This window comes from Phascolarctos cinereus, unplaced genomic scaffold, assembly GCF_003287225.1.
Source record: "Phascolarctos cinereus isolate Bilbo 61053 unplaced genomic scaffold, phaCin_HiC Scaffold_9;HRSCAF=440, whole genome shotgun sequence".
Classification (NCBI taxonomy): domain Eukaryota; kingdom Metazoa; phylum Chordata; class Mammalia; order Diprotodontia; family Phascolarctidae; genus Phascolarctos; species Phascolarctos cinereus.
In genome coordinates this window covers 174,780,347-174,806,848 of record NW_027556402.1, presented here as the reverse complement: position 1 = coordinate 174,806,848, position 26,502 = coordinate 174,780,347, and the positions used below count along the sequence as shown (strand labels likewise).

Here is a 26,502-nt window from a genome sequence, read left to right as displayed (position 1 = left end):
TGATCTTGTGCTCAGGCAACTGCCTGGGAGAAGATACAGAAAGTCTCAGGATGTGTTGTCAAGGGCATAACTGATGATTACCTTGTGACACATTGTCATTACTGGTATATATTTTCCCTCAAAACCTAGGCCTTCCAGGGTAGCCCACTACACACGACTCTCCCCAGGCATAGGGGAAAGGCCTGACAAACTTTAAATCCCCATAATATAATGGAAGCTATTATTAATCTCCATACCCATAAACCTGAGAGAGACAGAGATAGAGGTGGAGAATAGAGGTAAGGATAGAGGAAGACAAACAACAGAGAGAGACAGCAGTGAAGACAAGCCCTTCCTGGAGAGGATCTGATGAGCATATGGAGAAGGGAGGAGAAAAGGAGAGGAAAGGGAAGGAAGAGAAAAGAGGGGCGGGAATGGGAAGGAATATTTATGAAATATCTACTATGTCCCAGGCACTGTATTAAGTGCCTTACAAATGTTATCTTATTTGATCCTCACAACAACCCTCTGAGGTGGGTGCTATTATTGTCTTCCTCCTTTAATTGAGTAAACAGAGGCAGAAAGAAATTAAGTGGCTTGTTTAGGGTCACACAGCTATTAACTGTCTGAGGTTGCATTTGACCTTAGGTCTTCCTGATTCCAGGTCCTGCGCTCTATCCACTTCACTACATCATGAATAGAAGTCATAGCTTACTCTCCTAATCCTTCTCCATCCCTTTCCCCTCTATCTTTTACCCCTTGTTATTACTTATTCTGACTCACAAGAATTACTATTGCAGTGTGAGGATACTTGCTGGAATTTCTTTCCAAGTCCAGATCTGATGCTACTTTCTGCTATCCCTCTCTAAACTCTTCTAATTTTTAGTTTGTACTTCTCTTCTGTATATACCACATACTACTTTGTATTATATTGACTTACGTATTTTATGTTCCTGACTACACTATAAGCCCCTAGATTACAGTAACCAGGTTTCATTCATTCTTGTAGTCCTGTCAGTGCCTAGCACTTAATCAGCCCTCCCTCATTTAAATACAATTCACTTGTTCTGGCATCACCTCTCTGACATCATGGTCCCCTTCGAGAATGAAGGACAAACAGCAATAGCACCTATTACATGCTTTTTGAATAATAACTCACATTTTCATAGTTGTACATTAGGCCATGTAGTGGAAAGAGCGCTGGACCTACGGTCTAGAAGACTTGAGTTAAAATCCAATCTCAGACTCTTATTAATCTTGGTAAACTTCTCTCACCTCCATTTCCTTGTGTATAAAATGGCAGTAATAATTGCAGTTGCCTCTATGTTGTTGTAAAGATTGAATGAGATAATATGTGTGGATTGCTTTCCAAAGCTTAAAGCAATATTTAAACACTAGCTATAATGATAATAATAATAACCACAGTTATTATTATATCCTCCCCAAAATTTTGTGAGGTAAGATGTTGAAGGCATAACTTTCTCTTTTTTAGAGATGAATAAGTGAACCCTCAGGTTGATTCACAGACCCAAGGTCAGAAAGTTTGTGTTAGAGTTGTGGCTTCTATTTCCACCTTCTGACTCCAAATCTTGGCTTCTTTTCAGTCTGCCTTTAAGGAATGAACAAATGATCATAAATTCACTTATAGGATTTAGAGTTGTAAAGAACTTTAAAGATTATCAGGTTTGATCACTTTCATTCCCCCCCCCCAAAAAAAAAGACCCTGAAAGGGTAAGGGACTTGTCTGTAATCCCACAGGTAAAAATATTCAAGGGAGGAAACAAGTATTAAGTGCCTACTATATACTAGGAACTGTGATAGGGATATTTATTATCCATATATATAATATCCCTATATGTATATTATCCACATATATATTATCCCTATATATCTATCTATATCTATCTATCTATATATATATATATTATCCACATATATCACTATATATATAAATATATCCCTATATATTTGTAAATATCTCATTTGATCCTTACAAAAATGCTGTGAGATACATTTTACAGTTGAGGAAATGGACCGAGACTAATTGACTTGTCCAAGGGCTTACAGCTAGTAAGTGTTGGAAGACAGAATTGAACTCAGGTCTTCCTGACTCCAGGACCAGTACTCTATCCACTTTGTCACCTAGCTGCCACATGCAGGAAGTATTGAAAATGGAAAGACTGAATCTGAGAAGAAATTTCAGTAATCTAGGTATACCCTAATGAGAACAGAGGGAAGGAATTTTTAGGGAAGAGTTGATGAAATTTCTACATTGATGGTATACAGAATATGAAAGATAAGATGAGTACAAGACTTTGAATTTGTGTATCTGGGAGAATGATAGTGCCATTGAAAGAAAGAAGAAGGTTGAAAGAAGTAGAATTTTAGGAGAAGAAAAAAGTTTCATCTTGAGCATAGAATAATAGATTAAGATGATCAGGGAAAAAGGAAAAGAACTTACATGTTCTAAAATATTTATAGTAGCTCTCTTTTTGGTGACACAAAGAACTGGAAATTGAGGGGATACTCAGTAATTGGTGAATGGCTAAACAAGTTGTGCTGTATGATTGTGATGGAATACTACTGTGCTTTAAGAAATGATGAGCTGGGGGTGAAGCCAAGATGGTGGAGTAAGAGCAGTGACTTGCTTGAGCTCTCCCCCTAATCCTTCCAAATATCTGTAAAAAATGCCTCTAAATAAATTCTAAAGCAGCATAACCCACAAAAGACAGAGTGAAACAAATTTCCAGCCCAAGACAGCTTGGATGGTTGATCAGAAAGGTATATTACTCCAGGTGGAAAGAGGAGCACAGTTCAGCGTGGGCACACAGGCAAACAGGCTTCAGTGAACCTGGAGCAGGCCTCAGAGGACTGAATCACTGGCAGCTGTGGTGGTTTCCAGACTTCTCAACCCACAAACAGCAAAGACAACTTAGAAGGTTGGGGGAAAAGTTTGTGACTGGGTGAGAGAGAGTCCTAGCCCCAGTCTCTCAATGTGGCCCCAGGGTGGTGGCTGCCTCCGGAGCTTCTGGACAACAGACAGAGGGGGATTGAAGGGATCTCTTTGCCAGGGCTGATGCAGGAATCTCTTGCTTTGCCTGTGCTTGGATCTAGGTCACATTCTTGGTGGTGGTCCTGGGGTGAGGAGGAGTACAGGTTTGGTGGAGCTTGTAGTGGTGGTAGAGAGAAAATCCAAGGCAGAAAAGAGTGCTCGTGGTCACTCATAGACCAGAGCACAGGCTAGGAAAGGATTAAACACCTCACTCACCCCTTATCATACCACCTTGGGAGAACTGAAAATTTACAGGTCCCTAGAAGTATCTTTGAAAACAGCGGCACAAAATCCCCGAAGCTTAGGACAGTACATTCTCCACACTGGAAGTAGATGTCTACCTTAACAAAGAGTTTTAAACTCAAGTAATTGGCTGGGATCATGAGCAAACAAAGGTGCAAAAAAAGTCAGACCATAGAATCTTTCTTTGGTAACAAAGAAGATCAAAACACACAACCAGAAGAAGACAACAAAATCAAAGCTCCTACATCCAAAGCCTCAAAAAAAAAATAAAAATAAAAATAAAAGAATTGGTCTCAGGCCATGGAAAAGCTCAAAAAGGATTTTGAGAAACAAGTAAGAGAAGCAGAGGAAAAACTGGGAAGAAAAATGAGAATGATGCAAGGAAATCATGAAAAACAAGTCAACAGCTTGCTAAAGGAGACCCAAAAAAATACTGAAGAAAATAACACCTTAAAAAATAGCCTAACCCAAATGGCAAAAGAAGTCCAAAAAGCCAATGAGGAGAAGAATGCCTTAAAAAGCAAAATTGGCTAAATGGAAAAGGAAGTCCAAAAGCTGACTGAAGAAAATACTGCCTTAAAAATTAGAATGGAGCAATTGGAAGCTAGTGACTTTATAAGAAATCAAGACACTGAGAAACAAATCCAAAAGAATGAAAAAAATAGAAGAGAATGTCAAATATCTCATTGGAAAAACAACTGACCTGGAAAATAGATCCAGGAGAGACAATCTAAAAATTATTAGACTATCTGAAAGCCATGATCAAAAAAAAAAAGAGCCTAGACACCGTCTTTCAAGAAATTATCAAGGAAAACTGCCCTGATATGTTAGAACCAGAGGACAAAATAGAAATTGAAAGAATCCACTAATCACCTCCTGAAAGAGATCCCCAAAGGAAAACTCCTAGGAATATTGTAGCCAAATTCCAGAGTTCTCAGGTCAAGGAGAAAATATTGCAAGCAGCCAGAAAGAAACAATTCAAATATTGTGGAAATACAATCAGGATAGCACAAGATTTAGCAGCTTCTACATTAAGGGACCAGAGGGCTTGGAATATAATATTCCAGAAGGCAAAGGAGATAGGATTACAACCGAGAATCACCTACCCAGCTAAACTGAGTATAATCCTTCAGGGGGGAAAAAATGGATATTAAATGAAATAGAGGACTTTCAAGCATTATTGATGAAAAGACCAGAGTTAAATAGAAATTTTTTTAAAGATAAGACTCAAGTGGAACATGAAGAGGTAAATAGGAAATAGTAATCATAAGAGACTTATTAAGGTTGAACTGTTTGCATTCCTGCATGGGTAGATGATATTTGTAACTCATGAGACCTTTGTCAGTATTAGGGTAGTTGGAGGGAAAAAAAAATATGTGTGTGTATATATATATATATATATATAAAGATAGATAGATAGATAGAAGGCACAGGGTCAGTTGAAGATGAAGGGGTGATATATGAAGAATAAAATTAAGGGGTGAAAGAATTATACTAGAAGAAGGAGAAAGGGAGAAGTAGTATGGGATAAATTATCTCACATAAAACAGACAAGAAATGGCTTTTACAATGGAGGGGAAATGGGGAAAGGTGAGAAGGAATGAATGAATCTTATTCTTACCAGATTTGGCTTAAGGAGGGAATAACATATGCACTCAATTGTTATTATTATTAAAAACAATAGTTTTTCACAGCATGACTACTATGGAAGTGTTTTGCATACAACTACACATGTATAACCTGTATCGAGTTGCTTGCCTTTTCGATGAGGGTGGGTAAGGAGGGAGGAAAGGAGAAAATTTGGTACCAAAAGTTTCAAAAACACATGTTAAAAAAACCTGTTTTCACATGCAACTGGGAAATAGGAAATACAGGAAATGGGGTATAGAAATCTATCCTGCTATACAGGAAAATAGAAGGGGAAGGGGGTAAGAGAAGGGGGAAGAGAGATAGAAGGGAAGGCAGATAAGGGGAAAGGGTATTCAGAATGCATGCCATCTTAGGGTAGGGGTAGGGGCAAGATGGTGAGAAAATTTGGAACTCAAAATCTTGTGGAAATGAATGTTGAAAACTAAAAATAAATAAATTAAAAAAAGAAATGATGAGCTGGTTAATTTAAAAAAAGACATGAAAAGACTTGCATGAAATAATGAAGAGTGAAATGAGCAGAACCAAGAGAAAATTGTACACAAGAACAGCAATATTTTTTGAAGAACAACTGTGAATGAATAAATTATTTTGAGTGTTATAAATTTTGAGTGTTATAAATACCCCAATCAACTACAAAGGACCAATGAAGGAAAATGCTATCTACCTCCAGAGAAAGAACTAAGAAATAAAAGTATGTGTACACATACATACATACACACAGGCACACACACATACACACATACATCTGTGTTTAATAGTGGCCTTCTCTAGTGTGGGGTGGGGATGGAGGGAGAAAAGAAATAAAAAGTGTACAACAGAGAATGAAAGAAAATGTAGAAGGAAGCATAGAATAGCAGAGTAGCTTTAAAAATGTGTAGTATTTATTACATAGTTTTTTTAAAAAAGCAAACAATGTGAAATGGAGATTCATGGTTTCATACTGAATTCTTTTTTTGTGTTGTGTTGTGTACATGGAAAATTTTTTTTTTTGGTCTTTTTGTATTTAAGTTCAAAATGAATAAAAAAATAGCCATAGGGCCACCTTACTTCCCCTCCCTAATTTCTAGTCTGTTGTAAAATCAGTTCTCTTCTGAAATCTCTTAGCTACACTCAGAGGCCCTTGTGGGTTGAGGTAAGGGGTAGGTGTAGAGGTGGGAGTGGAGAATTACATTACTGATGACCAAAATTCAGTATGTGCTCAAATTGGAGATTTACTATTTGCTTTCAATCTCTCCATTTCCCCCTTTTTCCTCATATAATTTGCCAACCATCTTCCTTCATCCTAGTGTTTGGGGGTACTTCAGTAGATCTTTTAGTGCCTTTTTATTCACCTGCAGGTAGGAGGGCATAATAGCAGAACTATCTCTTCACTGAGTTCATGAGGTGGATAACTGCTGCCAAAATACATTTACCACAATGCAGAAATTATAGAGGTAAGAACAACCTAGGTTTTATTATACTTAAGCATAGGTTCAGATCTCAGACAAAAAAAATAAATCTGAATAAAGATTAGGATTCTAATAAGGCCTCTTACAGACAAAGTCATGTCAGAGTAACAGAGAAATAGTACTTTTACACGTTGAAATCTTGTATATTTCTCTTAGGCCACAGATGTTAAATAAAACACAGATTCATAATCCCACCTTTTCTTCAATGTCATAAAATTTGAACAAACAAAACTCACAATCTCATACATCCCGTAACAAAACAAACCATGTTATATAGACTCTATAGGCAATAAATCAAGTTACAGATTAATCTTCATTTAAAGGGCTTACAAAGAGGCTGATTAAGGAAGAAATGTGCTTGTCACCAAGAGAACCAAGAACACGAGTCAAGGAAATCCCTCCTTTTACAGTTAGCTAAAAAAGCTAACAAATAACTGAAAAAAACCCCACAACTTTGGGGAGCTCAAACTCCCCTTTGACTTTTATTAAAGAAATATCAAATAATCTTCCCTTAATGTTATCATTCTAGGAGTCAGAGTTTTGGTTAGGTAAGGTTAATATTAATAGAAGACAGGATTTCAGTTAACCAAAAGTTGCAGGAGAAGTGTCCCTGACCCCTAAAAAACAAAAACAAAAACACAAAACCTAATAGGGGGGAACAAAAAAATTCCCATAACCTGGAAACAAAAATGTTTCTTTGTCTTACTTCTGAGGTTTCTCCCAGAGAGGCTCAAGCAGCCAGGTGCTAAGGGCCACATCTTCCCAAAGACAAATGACCTTCAGTATCTCCTCACAAGATATATTTAGGATTAAAATTATTTTTGCCATGGTTAAAGTTGATATTTGGGTATTTTTTATGATGCTTCTTTATTTTGGCCTTATTCTTCACTTCTTTCCTTTGTAGTCTCCTATTGAAGCTCAGGGTCCACTTACCTTAAATTGCCCACTTTTTGGATGAAGGACTTTTGAAGTTGGCTGAAACAAATCCTGAAGATAACTTAGCCACCTGTTAACAAGTACAAATGGGTAATGTGCTTCACTTGAATATATTCTCGTCTTCTCCATATGACGCACCTATGGATTGCCAAAAATGACTTAGAAACTATGTACTCTTTAGGCATCATCTGCTTAATTATTTTCTCCTTGGTTGCCAAATCTTCTTTACATGTAGGTGCTTACTCAGAAGATGATGGACCAGTTGAGAAGAGGCTTAGATTATATCCATTAGAGTGTGGGGATCTTGGGTCACTCAAAGCTATGGTTGAACAAAGGTTCAAGATGCTTTCATGTGGACATGGACATTGGAGGATTCTGGAGAGGCTAGCCAGTTGCATCAGGAATTAAACTAGGAAGACCAATAGTGGTCACCTGTTGAAAGGCAGCAGAAAGGAATTTTGGAATGCTATCATTATTGGCTTCCTTTTCTTCCTGAGTAACAATCCACTCAGTATTGAATAGTCTGTGAGCATGTTTATACTCTTCTGTCACTGCCTGGAGGGACAGGGAATGTGATTTCTATTTGTTTTGACAATTACCCAATAGCTAGGCTATAATTATGCAGCATTATTCCTCTTTTCACCTTAAGTGAGATTTTCATCATTTTACATTATATTAATGTTACATTTCAGGATGTTATCTTCAACAAATAAATAGAAGGTATGAAACTAAGTCTCTCTTGAGACTTCCAATTAGAACCCTTTCTATTTAGTATCTTTAAAAAGTTCCACACTGTCAGTTAAAACAAGGGCAAAATTTCTGTGTCTTTATTGAAATTGGGAGCTTGGAGGTAATTGATGCTTTGTAGAGATTGACTGCATTACTGGGTGTCATCAATAAGAGATTATTACCAAAGATTTGGAACTTTTACCTCTCATAATATATTAATGGATATTATATATACACGTGCATATATCTACACATATACACATATGCACACGTATGTGTGTGGGTGTGTTCCAGATCTACGGTTTCATTGATTTGGAGAATTGGTGGTATGGAAAACCCCTTCCCTACACTGATCAATGATTCATCTGTTGGGTGTTTTCCCCTTATACCCTTGTACCTTTCTCTTCCTCTCTACCTTTCTTCCCTTATCTTTTCTTTCTTCTCTTCTCCTCTCCTCCAGTCTCCTATTCAGCACATTTATCTCTACTGACACTTCCTCTGCTCACAGGTTGGGCTTCCACTGCTCTAGGAAAACATTTTAAGCTCATTAGATACTGTAACAAATAAACCAGGGAGCACATTTCCCTCCTGGGCATTTTCTACACTAAGCTCTTCTGCAGCGATGTAGATAAAATAAACCTTTTTATATTGTTTTATTTCTATTGCTTGAAAATGTAACTCTCCAGAAATATACTTTTCTGTAAACACAGGACTACAGACTCAACCACTACTTAAGTGGTTCTTACATCCCAAAGTTTGTGTGGGATATGTGTGCGTGAGAGGGGTAAGAGAAAGGTTGGGAATGATAGATAGACATGAAAGGATAGGGCCTCACTCCTCATTAAAGATCTGTCTGTTTTGCAATATACAGAGGACAAATGGAACTTTTAGAGGCATTTTTTCAGAGGGCCACAAATTGCATAAAATTGTCTTTCAGTTTCTCTGGCCTTCAAAAGTATTCAAACAAAATTATAATGCAAATTATGTTAATAAAATAACAGAACAGTAATCTGATTCTATCTCATTAGTGATTGTGCCTTGGAGGTAACCAGTAATTCTTGAAGACTATATCAACAGAGACGAGTTCTGGCAAGAAAAATGTCAAGTAATGTCCCAGTGACAAATTCCTCTTACTGTGATCAGAGGATCAGCTTACTTAAATGTAGGGATGGATTTCTATTTACTTAGCTAAATTACTCTACCCCCTGGGCCTAGACAAAACCTTTGCCATTTAGTAGGACCTGACAGTTACTTATCCTGCACCATACAGGCCAAGATGAAGTATCTGGATAGATTTTTAGGAAACCAAATGATGGTTTTTGTTTTGTTTTGGTCACAGCAGTTCAGGAAACTTCCTAAGGTGTAGAGTGGCTGTGATTTGCATGGATGAAATCACAAATTTTTGAATTATTGAGATGCAAATTACAGCAATACCTTGTAAATTATAACTTCAGTTTATAAATTATAACTGAATTTCAGTTCAGTTCAGTTTCCTGAACAAATGACTGAATGTCTGTTCTCAGTCTTGCTGATTCTCTCTGACATCTGTACCAACTCAGCAATCAGTTACTGGTCTTAGAGGCTACAAAATCAGGGAATCTAGAGTCCTGCTTCAAATTCTAGGCCCAATTCAATTAGTTGAAATGAAAATCTACTGCTTTTTCTAAGATGGGAACCAGAGACACAATGCCATATCCATGTACACTAAAGATCAGACCAAACAACCAAATTAATAGAGAGAGAAAAAGGGCTTACCTACATACTTTAGATTTTAATATCAATGTAGATGCAATCAAAAATTGTGGAGAGAACTGGGAATGCTTAGTCTAGAGAAGAGAAGGCTCAAGGTGGACATGATAGCTTTTTCAAGTCTTTGAAGGGCTGTCATGTGGAGGAAGTATTAGACTTGGCCCCCCAAAATACAAAGATAGGATCACTGAGTGGAAGTAGCAAAAGGTCTTGATGTCAGCAAAAATGATCCAGTAATCAGAAAGTAAAATGCCTCCTCAGGAGGCATTCATTGGTGCAAAGGATGGATGACAAATTGTTGTCTTTGTCTTAGAGGAGATTCTTTTTTGGGTATGGCTTGGCATAGATGGCCACTGAAATCCCCCTCTGACAAATTCTGTGATTCTATGATTTTTTCTGAGTACCTGATCTGCATCCCTGCCCTTGAGCACAATGTTTTCTGGAGTTTAGATTGTCAGCTGGCATCTGGGATACCTATAGGGAGAAAGGAGAAAGAGAAAGAAAGAAAAAAGCATTTATTATCTGTTTCTTCACTAGGCTGTATGCAAAAATATATAACTACAAAAGCCAGGCAATCTTTGCTTTCAAGGGCCTTATGTTTCAGTAGATAGAAATTATATCCACAGGAGAATAGTGATAAGGGATGAGTGCTTTGGTTTGGGAAGTGATAGGGATGGGGGATAGAGCCACTGGGGAGTAGATTGAATGGTCTTTCCAGAAGCAATGAGAATTTTGATTTGATTGTAGTTTCCAGAGGAAGATGTGGAAATGTTTGGGGAGGATTTAGAAAGGGAGGGCTAAGGTACCAATGATTACAAACTGGAGAGCAGTGAAGTAGGCAGTGAAAGGGACTGTCTATTTGCAACTGGGAAAATATAAAACTGATATTAGTTACAAAATAATACTTGGGTGGGGAGTGGGACTTGTACCACTAAAAATGTTGATGAGTATTAGTGTAGAAATGTCATCATGGTGCCATAGCTCAAAATATATCCTGAGGACAGGGACCATGGGAGTGGTTAATAACCTAAAACCAGAGGAACCCAGCTAGCACTTGTTCAGAGATCCATGGAGACCTCTGACCTCATGACCTTTGGCCATGACATGGCCAAAGTCTGCAGAAATAGAAACTGTTGCATTCAGGAGGAATTTTGGTGCCTGTAGCTTTTCAGATGTAAGGTGGAGATTGAGATCAAAGGGTTCACTAACCAGTTTCCTTATAGTTGTATTATGCCTCTCCAAAGACTGACTATGGTGTGAATAAGCATATCTCTTTGGCTGGGGTGACCTGAATCTTATTTCTGGAGGGTGAGGTTCCTGAAGCTCCTCTTCTTCTTGGGCAGGATAGTCCAAGGAGCTATTTTCCAGCTAGCCATTTGTTCCTAGGAGCTCTTCTGTTCCTTCCCTTCCTTCCCCTTGGCAAAGGATCACCAATAGAAAAGAAACATGCACTTAGGATATCTCCATCTGGGGCAAAGTTATGGAGGTCCTGACTCAGTTATGGATCTTCTAGTATTTAAACCCAGGTCTTCTTACTCCAAACACAGTTCTCTTTGTGCTACACCAGGTTACCTTCAATAAATCTGACAAATAGTTGTTAAATTTCTCTTATGTGTAAAGCATTATTAGGCTTTGGGGTTAAAGTGATGGAAAACAACCAGATTGCTGACCTAATGTAGTTTACAACTGTTGGGAGGAATACAACATGTCCACAATTAAGTATAATAGAAGGAAAGGTGATTTAGGTGAAGGGAGAGACAAAACCAAGTGCTCTAGGAAAATTTGAGGACATAGCATTTTTATTTGGAGAGAGCAGGGAAAACTTCATGAACTATCCTTGAAAAGAGAGGAGGGTTTTAACACACGATGGTGAGGAAGATGTACATTCCAGTTATGGGGGATAATCTACATAAATGCTGTGAGGCAAAATGGGAGGAGTGATATGAAAGGGGCTGGAAAGGCAGGCTGGTACCATTTTGTGGAGGACCTGAAATGCTAAGCTGAGAGAGCTGTGTTATTACATAGAAGTGATGGGGATGAGCTGAAGGTTTTTGGCCAGGAGGGCCAAATCAGTAGGGTTGGGGGAATGGATTGGAGAAAGTAGGGAGACCAGTTAGGAGGTTATCAAAATAGTCAAAGACTTAGCGCTTGATTGCATGAGGTTCAAGAGATAGAAGAGGTAGAAATGACTTGGAAGTTGCTAGCCAAGTTAACTGGGAATGAGGAGAAATTTTGTTCTCAGGTAAATCTGCCTTGTTCTACCTTATGAGTCCTTTGAAAAGGTAGATGTGCAATCTTTCCTCATAATTAAATACCTCTTTGAGGCCACTTGGTGGCTCAGTGGCTGGAACATTGGGCTTGGAGTCAGGAAGCTTTATCTTCATGAGTTCAAATCTGGCCTCAGACACTAACTGTGTAACCCTGGGCAAGTCATTTAACCCTGTTTGCCTCAGTTTCTTCATCTGTAAAATGAGCTGGAAAAGGAAATGGTAAACCACTCCAGTATCTTTGCCAAGAAAAATCCTAATGTGGTCAGAGAGAATTGGACATGACTGAACAACAACAAAATTACATCTTGGATGAAAAGTAGAGGTCATCTACAGTTGACTCTCCACAAAGAGGAGCAGAGGTGGTAGGTAATTTAAACCATAGGTACAGACAGTAAACTTTAATCCGGGCCTCATATTCCTTGTAACTAGGGGCAGGGGAGGGCTGGGAATAGGCTGGTAAAGGAGTTCACAATTCTTAGAAGTTCAGGCAGCCAAGGGTGGAAAACTAAGTGCTGGTATGAATGAATTTATTTTTAAAGTCACTTTTAACTTCTATAGCCCTGAAAAAATTGCAATAGTGCCATCTAGTGTTTCCCTTTGAAAACAATTTAACATTTATGCATTCAGATATTCGTTCATTCAACTGGGGACAATTGCTCTCTCTGTCCCTTTCTGTTAAAGCCAGAAGTTCCAGAATTTAGTGGCAAAGTGTTCATTATTTCGGCTTTCTATTTCTTCTGATATGATGCTCTAAATAATAATAACAATAATAATCATTATTTATTATTACTCCATTTCCTTTTTAAAATTATTTTTTCTTTCCTCTTTCTCCCTGATTTTTTTTTTTGTGTGTCAGTAAGAACAGAATCATAAAGCCAAACACTTTCAGAGTTAGAAATGACCTTATTGGTCTCTTAACAGATCCCCAACTCAAGAAAGAATCCTTTAAAAAATATCACTAATGCAGGATAATCCAGAGTCTTATTGGAACACTCCCAATAATTAGGAGTTTATTATATCTAATGTAGACATTAGTTTTCTAATTATTAGAAAATCTCTCCTTGCATCAATCCATATTATGTCTTCTTGTAATTTCCAACAGAAAATTCCTGTTTCCAAATTACAGTCTTCCAAATGCTTATTGTTTTCAAAATAATATAAATTTACATACTGCTTTAGGGTTAAAAAATGCTTTTCTTATGGGTTTACCTTGTGTGGTATTACAAGAATTCTTATCTCAGTTTTACAGTTGGGGAAACTGAAGCTCAGGAATTTTAAGTGAGTTTGCTACTGCCATATTGCTGGCGTCAGAATTCAGTAAGTATCAAACTCTAACCAGATCTCCTTACTCTATAACCATGACATAATATATGATAAATATTCACTCTAAGTCAAAGGTTCCTAACCTAGGGGTCCATGGACTCCCTAAAAGGTGTGTGTAAATAGATTTCAGGGGGTCTATGAACTCAGTTTATAGAATTTTCACCATTCTGGACACATTCTTCTAAAATATATCTCTTTAAAAATATGATGGAACAGTTTTTCCCTTTAATGATTTATTAACACCTGGAGGGATTTTTTTATATCTTTCTCATTTCCTAAAAATCACCTCACTATGGGAACCCATTTGTAACAAAGAGAAATAGTTCAGTAAAATGAAACAATGGACCAACCTCTTCTGATGGTGCTTGTAATTTACCGCATCTATAGTGCAGGCACATCTATAGGTTGCCCAGTGGATAGTGCACTGGGCCTGGAGTCAGGAAGCCCTGAGCTCAAATATGACCAATGTTGAACCCCAACAAATTACAGAGTCTGTTCTAAGAAAGATACAAACAAAATTAGGATGAGTGAGTCCATGGTTTAATTTCTCTCAAGCTGGTTTGACATGAATTGCATGGGAATTCAGTCCAAAACTGAACCCCCCCAACCCCCACAAGGGGGCCCGTTCAGAAGTGGCTTGATTTGGGATTTGGGGATATAGGGTTTGAGGAGTAGGTGCCCTTTGAAGAGTAGGTGTTCCTAAGGGACACCAATCAACCCTAATTGGTCGACATACTGAGAGGTGGGCTATATAGTGACTTAGGTCACTAAATCTTTGTCAACAGGGGCTGATATCACCCACCATCCAGTCTTGGAATCTGCCTCCACCCAAACCTGAGCACATTAAACCAATTCAGGCCTGGGTTGGAGTTTGACTAGAATAAACTTATTATCAGTAATGTTCTTGTGAAGAATTTTTCAGGAGCAGAAGTGGGGCTGGGAGCTCTGAGTCTCTAAGACATCAATTACCAACAGAAATAATGAGACTAGCTGTTGCCAGTACATGTTACATAAACTTTTTCTTTTTCTTTTTCTTTCTTTCTTTCTTTCTTTCTTTCTTTCTTTCTTTCTTTCTTTCTTTCTTTCCTTCTTTCTTTCTTTCTTTCTTTCTTTCTTTCTTTCTTTCTTTCTTTCTCTCTTTCTCTCTTTCTTTCTTTCTTCCTTCCTTCCTTCCTTCCTTCCTTTCTTCTTTCTTTTCTTTCTTTCTTTCTTTCTTTCTTTCTTTCTTTCTTTCTTTCTTTCTTTCTTTCTTTCTTTCTTTCCTTTCTTCCTTTCTTCCTTTCTTTCTTTCTTCCTTCTTTCCTTCTCCTCCTCCTCCTCCTCCTTCTTCTTTCAAGAGAATGAAACTAAATTCCACCATCAGTCCTCTGAAATAACGATTGACCATTAAATTAATATGAATTTTGATGTCTTTGAGTACTGTTGACCTTTATAATATTCTGGTCATTGTGTATATTTTTCTCCTGCTTCTGTTTCTTTCATCCCATGATGCCTGGAACTTAATATGATATGCCTTATGTGATGTGATCAGCACAGAGTTTATGATGGTGCTATTATCTCTCTTGATTTGGCCCCTCTGTTTCCATTACTGTAGTTGGTATTGTTTTTTTTGTTAACAGCTGTTTCACACTTGGGCTTAAATTAAGCTTGGAAATGGGGGAGAAGTGAGTGATCAAATAAAACATTTAAACCCTTTTTCTTAGGAATTGTCCGGACAGTTTTCATCCATTCTCTCCTTAGGTGCTGATTTTGAAAAATCGAAGTCAAGACCTTACATTTTTCCTGTTAAATTTCATCTTGTTGGATTTTAGCCCATTGTTATAGCTATTTAGATAATTTTGAATCCTGATTCTGTCATTTAATGAATTAGTCCCGTGTATCTCTCCTAGTTTCAAGTTACATGAAAATTTGATAAGCATGCCTTTTAGGTCTTCATTTTGGTTATAGATTAAACATTTTGAAAAAAAATAGAATCAAGGACAAAGCCGTGGGGCACTAAACTGAAGGCAATATGGTACATTGGAAAATAAACTCATTCACCAGTATAGTACAGTGCTCAAAGTATAATATACTTGAACTAAAGTCAGAAGATATAGATTCAAGATCTGGTTATAGCAATTACTAGTTATGTGATTTTGGACAAGTCAATCTGTTGAAACCTCAGTTTTCTTATCTATAAAATAGGGGCCAAAATACTTATACTAGCTGTCTCACATGGTTGTTTTCAGGAAAGCATTTAAAAACCTTAGCATACCATAAAAATGTGAACTTGAGATTACCACCCAAGTTCGCAATGATTTATTAACCAGAAATTCTTTGAAAATTGTTATTATTCAACCAGCTATTCATCCACCTAACTATGCTGACACCCAGTTTGCATTTCTACATTTTGTCCTCTAGCATATTATTAGGGGCAGCTAGGTGGCTCAGCACCAACCCTGGAGTCAGGAGGACCTGAGTTCAAATTCAGCTTCAGACACTTGACCCTTACTAACTGTGTGACCCTGGGCAAATCACTTAACCCCGATTGCTTTTCAAAAAAAAATATGAAATTTGTTGAAATCTAAGTACGCTCTGCTTATGGAGTTTCCTGGCACTATCAGCCTAGGAACCCTATCAAAAATTCTCAAAAAAGATAAAAAAGAAAATGAGATTAATTTGTTAGTGAATGTATTCTGGCTTCTAGTAATCACCTTTTTCTAGCATTTAGAACTGGAACAATCTAATGATTATCTAGCCCAGGTGTTCTTAACCTAGGGTAATAGAATTAGAAGTGCCTATAAAGTAGGATGGGAAAAAATAACAAGTTTTAATATAATTGGTTTCCTTTGTAATGCTGTGTGTTTTATTTTATGCATATAAAAGCATTATTCTTATAATTGGTCCGTAGGTGCAACAATGGGTTAAATTACTGGGTCCAAGGTCATGGAGAATTAATGGCAGAACTACACTAGAAGCCAACTCTCTTGGTTCACACACGAAGATTTAATGTTTGCAAAATCAAGTCCTTGCTTTGCTTAGTCCTTTACTTTGCTGAATTATGTCTTCAAACCCCAAATACTATCAGTATATGCTTATGAAAACTCCCTGGAGTCAGGAATACCTATACTTAAATTTGGCCTTAGACACTTATGGGGCTGTGTGACTCTGGGCAAGTCATTTCACCTTTATTGGCTTCAGTGTCTTCAACTGTAAAATGGGGATAATAATAGCAAATACTTCCGAAACTTAGCACATTGCCCAGTGTATGGTAGGAGCTACATAAATGCTTATTCCCTCCCCCCACCCCCACCCCACCACTATACTCTGAACTACTTTAAAACAACAAGTAAAAACTTTTCAAAATATATTTTTTAAATTGCTTGAAAGGCAAAAAGGGTGTTTATTAACTTAAAAGTTGTTTTATACTCTGCCCTGAGGGTTAAGAAACTTGGACTTAACAATTAAGATCAGCATGGTCAATGTGCCAGGGGGGGAGGAGTACATGCAGAAAATGCTCTCCACTTGGCTGAAGTGAGGACTAAGATGTTACCCAGGCTGAGCACAAGCCTGGTTAAAAAAAAACAACAAAACTAATTACATAACTTCTTTCCCTGCTGACTGTGCAGGGAACTCTTATCAGGGCTGTAGCCAAGCCTATTTTGACCTTCTAATATCACTTCATTTCTATTCCCTGTTTGCCTGTCTGCCCCAGTGGTCCTCCCTAGCGGTCCCTGCTTGGCTGCTTCTTAACTTGCAGTGCTCTGGAAGTCCCTGGACAAATGACAATGGCTTTTTCCAGCAGTTCATACCCAGAAGAATTGACCTTCCCAGAAGGATTTGGCTGGGGAGCATCCACAGCAGCGCATCAAGTAGAAGGTAAGGAGACCTTCCATGAGAGTTTGAGTGCAAAGATGTGGGAGAATGACAAAAGAGAGGGCTGCCTCAAAAGAGAGCCATTTGGGTGGCTTTGATTTTTTTTTGTCTTAGTGTTAAATTTTATTGTTATCTTTTGTCTCTACATCATTTTTCTTTTCAGATATATCCCCTCCTCTATTTAGGGAGCCATACCTATTACAGAATAAAAAAGAAAGAGGGCAAAGGAGGTAGTTCAGCAAAGCTAGTCAATGTAACAACTGTGTCTGATAGTAGAAGCAATCTTCCACACTCATCTCCAAGTGATGCAATGTTCTACACTCAACTCCAAGTGAGAGAAAACACTGCATTTCCCCCCATCTTTACTCAGGGGAAAATTTAATCATTATAATAAAGTTATGCCTTATTCAAAGTTTCCTTTTCCCTTTTCTTTTCTATTTTTGTTGTTCTTTCCAACTACATTGTAGTAGTCATTGTATACATTGTTTTCTTGGTTGTATTTTCTTCACTCTGTGTCAGTTCATAGAAAAATTCCCTATGCTTCCCTAAATTCTTCATATTCATCTTTTCCTATGGTGCAGTAATATTCCATCACTTTCATTTACTGCAACTTGTTTACTCATTCTCTAGCAGATGGGCACCTAGGTTTTTTTTTTTGCTACTATAGTAAGAGCTGATCTAAATATTTTGGTGCACAGGAGACTGTACATTCTGTCTTTGTTCTCCTTGGAGTATATGCCTAGCTGTATGATCTCTGGTTCAAAGGTCATTTTCTTACCATAGAAGCATGTTTTATAATAATAATATAATATATAATAAAATAATATAATAACAATAATATAATATAATAATTAGATAGAATGCCAACCTGGATACCAGGGAAATATGGGTTCAAAGTCCCATCTCTGGCACATACTGACTGTATTAGTTATTTCTCTAATACTCTCAGTTGCACAAAAAGTTGCAGAAAAGGTGCTGACCTGAATTAGTAGAGGGAGCTTCTCCATCCAGGACTTTCCTCTACCAAAGAAAGCACAGGTCTGGTTACTACCACCTACCATTTTTAGCATAATTCCAAATTCTTTTCTGGAATGTTGGGACCAATTTACAGGTCCAATAACAGCAGGTCTTCTTTCCACAGCCTCTCAAACATTGACTATTATTGTGTTTCATCGCCTTTGTGTGGCTTCAACTTTAAAAGATCACTTGTACTTCTCATGAGGATGCAGATACCCTTAATTTTGTCCTGGGATCTTCTAGGGTAGGGAGGAACTAAAAATCATAAAAACAGGAATGACAGTTGACACCATCGTTATTCTACCAGGGAGAAGCATCATGTTATGATCACGAAATAGACAGAATTCATAGAGCTGGTGGCACCTTAGAGATTGCTTACTTAAACCTTCAGCTCCTCTGACTCTGGATATAGGATTATTTCTAGTCCTTGGAACACCTGGCTGTAACATGCAATGGTCTCTAATGATGGGTCATCTAACTTTGTGGAGTCCTAGCATTATTAAGAACAATAATCATCACATTGCCTTTCTTACTAGATTGTTTTGAAGAGCTTTTTAAACTTTAGATTGCTATATAAATTTGTGCTGTGGTGAAAGAATATAATTCAGCACACTGGAGGGTTCAGAGATTAAAGGAGGAATGAATCACTTTGGGTTGTGTGAGGTGCATTGATAAGCAAAGGCTTCCTGGAGCAGCAGGCCCTTGCCCTAGGTGAATCCATTCATAAAATCATAGAATCTCAGAGTTGGAAGTGACCTTAGAGGTTAGCTAGTCCAGTTGGCCCCTCTCGTGAGCAGGAACCTCTCAAAGCAGCCCAGTCAACTCTCAGATTGCTTGAATCATTACGATATGAAGAGAGAATTTCTATCACCAAGCCTAAGTCTACCTCTGAAACTTCCAATTTTCCCCCTCTAGTTTTGCTCTCTGAGGCCACACAGAGCCACACCAACTCCCTTTCTACATAATGGACTTCTAAATGCTTGAAGACAGCTGGAATGTGTCCGCTCTCCACCCCGTGCGATGGGTTAGAATTGGACCTGGAGTTAGGAAGACTTGAATTCAAATTTGACCTGAGACCAGCTGTGTGACCCTGGGCAAGTCACTTTACCTATATTTGCCTCAGTTTCCTTAACTATAAAATGGGAATTATATAATAGCACGTATCTCACAGGATTGTTACAAAGATCAAATGAGACAATATTTTTAAAGTGCTTAGCACAATGTCTGGCATATAGTAGGTACTATATAAGTGCTTATTCCCTTGCCTTTCCCTTGTGCATGGGAGATGTCATGGGAAAAATCATGGAGTCAAGTCAACAAGCATTTATTTAGTACTTGCTCTGTGCCAGGCACCGTACTAAGTGTTGAGGATACACAGATAATAAACAAAATGAAAGACAATCCCTGTCCTCAAGGAGCTTACATTCTAATGGAAGAACACAACGAATAAAAGGGTAAAAGAAAGCTAAAAAGTAAGAGAGGGGAGAATAGAATGAGATCAGGGGACAACGAATAACCCCAGTTTTATTGGACCAAAGAGGAGGTACCAGAGAATAGTGTGAATAAAGCTGGAAAGATGGATTGAAAGTCTCTTTATTCATAGCGCCTTTGCTTCTCTTTCTAACTGCTTTACTATTTATCAATTTTAAGAAGTGCTTAATGTTCTTTATATAAGAGTTGGCTATATAGAGACTTGAGCATTTTGCAGGAAAGGCTTGATATAAATCTGATAAGTAAATAATAAATAAAAGATGTAAGCAGGAGGAAAATTATGTGTTTTAGATGAGTCATAAAGAGCACTGTAAAAACTGTAAAATAATATTTAAGCTAAGAGGCAGGAAGGAAAATATAGATGATAGCTGTATATGATATGAATGACTTAAATGCATTATTTATAAGAAAGCAGCAATTCTCATTATTTTAACCCTTCTAATTTTGACTCTGTTGTCCATTTATGGCCAGATGGAGGGTTAGGCATAGAACAATGTGGCCTTTAATTGATCTCTTTAATAGATTATTCTTCATAGAAGCAATATGCACGACATTAAGACTCAACATTGCAACACTTGTATGCCAATAACTCCCAGTGACTTTGGTGAAAATTGAATAATGAATCACAAATTTCCAGTTGCCTAAAATTATTTTTTAAATTTATTCTTTTGGGGGCAAAAATGTGTGGTCCCTAAGTAGGCAAAACTCTTTATTTTCTATAAAAATAGTAGGAAACAATTCATCAAAAGCTTTACTAAAATCTTGATAAGCTCTATCTACCACAGGCCTCTAATATACGAGTTTAATAACCCTGTCAAAAAAGAAAATAAGGTTAATCCCCCATGAATTGCCCTTGTTTATATCATATGATCCCACTTTATGATTATTTCTTCTTTTTCTAGATGCCTACTAATGTAACTTGTTAGAATACAAGCTCATTTTGAGTAGGATTGTATCATTCTTCATACTTGTATCTTTTGAAGGAGTCCTACCAAATTCCTTCTATTACACAAAGAAGGTCTTGCTGCCCAGAGTCAAAGCTGAGGGAAAATCAAACTATAGATTGTATTTATGCATGTATGTATACATCCTCATCTTACTTTATACCAATGTAAAGATGATGAGTAATAGAGAACGTGATCTTGAAGTTCCTTTTGTAGAACCCTTATGGGTTCTAGAAAACCATCTCATTTAAAAAAAATGTTGCAGGGGACCATTATTTCTACAGAAACAATATTTAGCCACCTAGATGAAACATGGCAGTGGTAAGCAGGGAATCAATGTTGCTAGAATTCAAGGACTTTCAGACTTGTGACTATCAATTGGTCAGTGTTACAATGGGACTTTTTGTGGGAGGGAGGGAGGAGGAACAGTTGTGATTTCATCATTGTAGGGAACTTCAAGTAAGGGACTGCCTTTCCCAATGAAGATCACCATTATCTTTTCTGCAACTGAGAAATTAAGGGATTTGCTTACTATAACACAGCGGATGTTAAATCAGGGGAAGGCCTAGATCTCAGGTCTGCTGAACTCCAAGACCAGCTCTTTATTCACCATGCAATACTACCTCTCCAATGGGCTTTCCCTACATTTCAGTGTCATTTGATTATCAAAGAGTCATGGAACAACAAAATGGAAACAACACTTCAAAATGCATCCTCTATTCAAAACATGAATTTGTCTACAACCTCTCTGACCAGTGATCACCCACCTTCTACTCAAAGGCCCCCCGGGCCAGGACACAAGTAGATGCTCAATAGGTCCCTGTGGACACTTTTACTCTTTCCTTCTTCCCTAATCCATTAACAAGAGCCCAGCTTCAGGAAACAGATCTGTTCCAACTGTAACTGGGATGTTTTAAAGCTTCATTGTTGGAAGGATGATGATAATTTGGGAGTCAATTGACATTTCCTTCCAGCTCATTTAACAGATGAAGAAACTGAAGCAAACAGGATTAAGTGACTTGCCCAGGGTCACTTAGCTAGGAAGTATCTGAGTCCAGGTTTCAACTCAGGAAGATGCATCTTCCTGATTGCAGGCCCACTATTTTATCCACTGTATCACCTAGATCCCCTTAATTTAGAAAGGCCAAGGTCGCCCACTGCATCCTGGGCCATTGCCAGTGGTCTTTGTCTTGCCACCAGAGTTCGAAGGCTGTGGAGGAGAGAGTGAGGCTGATGACTTTGTGCAGCTCTGCCTCACTCAAATCCAATTCACTGGCAAGTCAAGACATCACTCTTGTAATGTCATTGGTCCTCATAGAGAATGAAGGACAAAGAACAACAGGGTCTATCTATTTCTTGTAGACCACCATATTTGCCTTCACTCAGCTTGAGTAATTTGCTTGCTTCTTAAATGCAAAAACTTAATAGTTCTGATTCATTTTAAGGAGGGTTTGAGGTAACAGGTTGTGATTTCTTCAGGTTCATCTCCTCAGCACTTTCCTCTTTCTTAAATCTCTCCTCCTAAGAAAGGTGCTTGTGCAGCAGTAGTTACATACTAGAAGACTTTTCCTCTTTACTTACCCCTAAGACAGGCATTTTTAACTTATTTATTCTGTATCATGGGCCTCTTTAGCAGACTGATGAAGGCTTGGGACCTCTTCTCAGAATCATGGGGCTTTTTTGTGCCTAATTCATAATTGAAGGGATACTAAATTTCAGTTAGATATTAATAAAAATAAAGATGAATTTTTTTTATATCCAAGTTCATGGACCTCCTCAGAATAATGTTTCTAAATGCATAAAATCAACCAAGCATCAAAAATTAAAAAAAAAAAAACACACACACCTAACTTCATAGACCCCAGGTTAAGAAACCCTACTTTAGTTGTGTTCATTTAAAAAAAAAACACATTTATTAAGTACTTACTGGGTGCAAAACTCTTTATTAAGCACTGAAATTGATATATATATACAAGTAAGACATTATTATCCTTACTGTCATGGAGCTAGAATACAGTAGGAGAGATAATTTATGTAGAAATAACTATAATAGAAACTAACCTAAGTTTCTGAGCAAATAATAAAGGGGTCTCAGCCAGAAAGAAAAGCAGGCACACTGCCTGAGCTAGAAGTATTGGGGCAGAACTGTACTCAAGGTTAAATAAAGACAATGCCCAGGTCCCCAACAATTTGCAAGCTCAGTCTGTTTACTGGATCTGGCAGGATGCAATTCACAGTATGTCCTTCTCCCCTCTTCAGTAAGTCCTAGTCCTTGAAGAGATAGATGACTTCTCTATAATAATCCTTTGTGCAAACAGCTAACCTGCTTATGTAGAAAAGAAACAAAGTAGAGAGTCTGTAATACACCAGGCAGTAAATGAATTAACAGTCAAGAAAACTGAATAAGGGCTTTGTGAGTGATAGAGATATGGGAACTTTTTGCAAAGCCATGCAGGAATACAGAGAAAAAAAAGTGTATACAAAGGGTTATTGATCTTTTAAAAATTTTTTTGGTAGGGCTTTTCCCCTCTGGTTTGATATTTGTGGGTATCTACCCCCATCTCCTCACTCAGTTCTAGACAGTTTGGCTGAGCTCACCTGAGAAAATAGACAACCTTACATTCATCCAAGATTCTGTGTGAGCATAGAGACAGAATTACAAAAAAAAAAAACTTACTCAAAGACTTCTATAATCTGCCCTCCTCACCCGAAACACAGACACAGACACACAACACACACCCCACGTGGCATCTGGGTTGGCTGGGGGATGGTTGACCTGGAAGTTCAGAGCTGTATACTGGAGGGGCAAAAGCCAAGAGAACAAAAAATGCTTTTAGACCTATTCCTGCCAGAGTTATAAGGGGAGGGGATTACTAATAAAAAGGTCTCCTGTTCATCCTTGATTTGTGCCTCAGGTCAGAATCAGTTGCATCCCCTGTAGCTTAGGGTAGGACTAAGGTAGAAAGAAAAAAAAATGTTGCATAAGCGAGGGATAAAGGAAAGTACTATATATCACTCTGGTCTAGCTTTCTGCACCTCCAAAGGAAAATGAGATGGTGTCTTAGATATTGCTATCAGAATCTGTGACCCAAAGGTCACGTATTCCTGCTCTCTATAGGAGGAACCAGATATCTATCAGCAGGCATAGTAACCTAGAAGACATGCACCCTCTCTGTTGCATAGAGTGAGATTTGGACTCATTTTGTGCTGAAGGTGGGTATAGATGCCTCAGCAGTACCCAAGTCCTGGACTTCATCAGCTTAATAAGGCAGTAACAGAATCCCAAGGAGGGAAAGATGATTTCTGATGGGGGGAGGTCAAGACCTGCCAGAAGATGTAGCAGCCAAGCTAAGTAATGGAGGATGGGTAGATGCTGGAGTAGGCTATTCCAGGAGAGAGAAAAGAGGCTGGAAAATGCCAGATATGCTTATATGGATGAGAAGCAGTCCAATTTGTCTGGAGCTTTAAGCGTATGAAAAGGAGTAATGGGAGACAAAGCTGGAAAGCGGGATCGATGTCACTTCCTCAGTTATCCTGATTATTGGATTCAGGGTCAGTTGAGTCCTAAGTACATTAGTGAATGACAGGAGGTTCCTCTTCAGTGCTCCTCTTCTTTATTGGGCTTTTTTTTTCCTCCAGGGCTACTAACTGTAACATTCTACCTAGACTTTCCTGCCCTCACTGCACAGAACACCATGTTCCCAAGTCTCTCCTCACCTCCATAAAAACACACTTCCCTTGTTCCCTTGGTCCTAAGCACCTTGATTCCTCTTAGGTCACAGCTGACCAGTCTGGCCAGTGGTCATGAGACCAGGCCAAATGAGGATCAGTTGAAGGGGCCAGAGATTTGTAGCCTCATGCTGTTGTTTGGCCAAGACTGACTCTTCATGACCCGATTTTGGGGATTTTCTTGGCAAAGATACTACCCACTATGCCACCAACCTGCCCTAATTTAGCCTAATACATTTTTATTTAATTGAAATAAGTGAACTGGAGTGACTTATGAGGGAATATTGTAGCTGTTTTCAGGTATTTGAAAGGCTGGGAAGAGGTGTGCAACTTAGCTTACTTGATCTAAGTTAGAAGGAGTAGGTAGATATTGCAGAGAGGCAGATAGAGTAAAGGGAAGCCTTAACAATTTGGACTGCCTCAGAAGAACTGGCTCCCTTTGGAAGCAGTGGGTTCCCCCACATGAAAGATCTTCATGTGAAGACTGGAGAGGCAATCGGTGGGAATGCTAGAAGGGGAATTCTGAATTTCCTTCAAACTCTCATTTGCTGTGATTCTATGATAAGTTAGTTTGTGTTTGTACTGTGGATGCACCCTAATCCATGGATGAAACCTTCTTTATTTTTTTAATAAAAGAAAAAATAAACAGGGATGGTGACAATAACAACAGAATTTATACAGCTAGATTTATATAGGACTTTAAGGTTTGCCAAGCACTTCATAAATATTATCTTATTTGGTCCTCACAATAACCCTGGGATGGATGTTTAATTATTACCCACATTGTACAGAAGAGAAAATTGAGGCAGACAGAGTGACTTCATGCAGCTGGTAAGTATCTGAGGCCAAATTTGAACTCAGGTTTCCTGACCCTGCCAAGCACACTATTCACTTTGACTCCTTGCTGGGATAATGCCCCATTGAAGGTTTTATTAGACTGATGGTATTTAAGTAGTTAAAGGCCCCTCCCTCAAATCAGACCATGGAGGCATCTGCTGTTCAGGAGCATCATCTGGGGGCCAGCCAACTAAATAGGTAAGTAGTAGCTTTTTTCTTGAAATCATCCCCCTTTTCTTTACTGGGATGGTTAATCAAAATTTTATTATAAAATGTGTTAAAGCCCAATCTAACAAATTCAAAACCACCAGTTGTTTTAGAATTAGATGACTAAAACCACTGATTTCCTTTTTTTAGCATGGATAATTGAGTTGACTGTACAACAGTATGTTATGTCTCACCTTCCCTCAAATAAAATTAACAATAGATTGAAATATATATTTTAGGTTTAATAATCGATAGAAAAATCTTCAGATTTTTTTTTGCTCTTTTATCATTTCAAAATTGTAAATGCCTTTACTTTTAAGTTAGCTTTAAAAGAGGGGAACCCTTAGAAGGAAGTGCCTATTTAAAATGCTGGCTATTGATTATGTATCCTAAAGAGGATTCTTTAAAGCGCTCAGGGGGGTGAGGGTGGGAAGGAAAAGGAAAAGGGTGCAGCAAATCCAGTTTATAACACCAGACTTGCAGAAGGCTCATGAGTACAGACTGAGGGGATAATTCAAGAACTAGGCCACCAATGGGGGCGATATTGTCCTCCAACTTGGAACACCAGGAGTGATTGAACTAGAAAAAGAGTCTTCTCTTACACAGATGTATGTATAATTAATTAAAAAGTTACCGTAGACAAAGCCCTGGGATGCTATGCTAGAATTCACCATACTGTTTCTATAGAAATTGTGTTATGAATATCATCTAGGTGTTGCACTATGAGTATTAAACCCCAGGTACATTACTGAATTTAAAGAGCATTTGAGAGGTAGTCAGGGAACAGATTGCAACAGTATTTTCTGAGCTCTGAACAACTTACTTATTAATGAACTGTTGGAGTATAGTGCATTTGTAAGTTAGGGAATGGCTATGAAGATTTAAAAAAACCCATCACCAACAAAAGGCAACAGCCATGAATTATCATTTAAATATCTGCTTGGGGAGTTTTAAAAATGTACATTATTTACTCTAAAGACAGTAATCGTTCTTTAGAGTCATTATAGTCCATCATATAGATGCCTATTTGGGGATCTTTGAAA

The 26,502-nt window shown here is 38.0% G+C and overlaps 1 protein-coding gene across 1 annotated transcript in view; it reads left to right on the top strand.

Moving 5' to 3' along the window:
- The first annotated feature begins 16,920 nt into the window (after positions 1-16,920).
- Positions 16,921-26,502, top strand: part of LOC110212514 (cytosolic beta-glucosidase-like) — a 119,493-nt gene continuing 109,911 nt past the window's right edge. The window contains 1 exon segment of the mRNA XM_020992503.2: positions 16,921-17,237. Coding sequence (XP_020848162.1) covers positions 17,141-17,237 — 97 coding nt within the window. The 5' untranslated portion in view covers positions 16,921-17,140.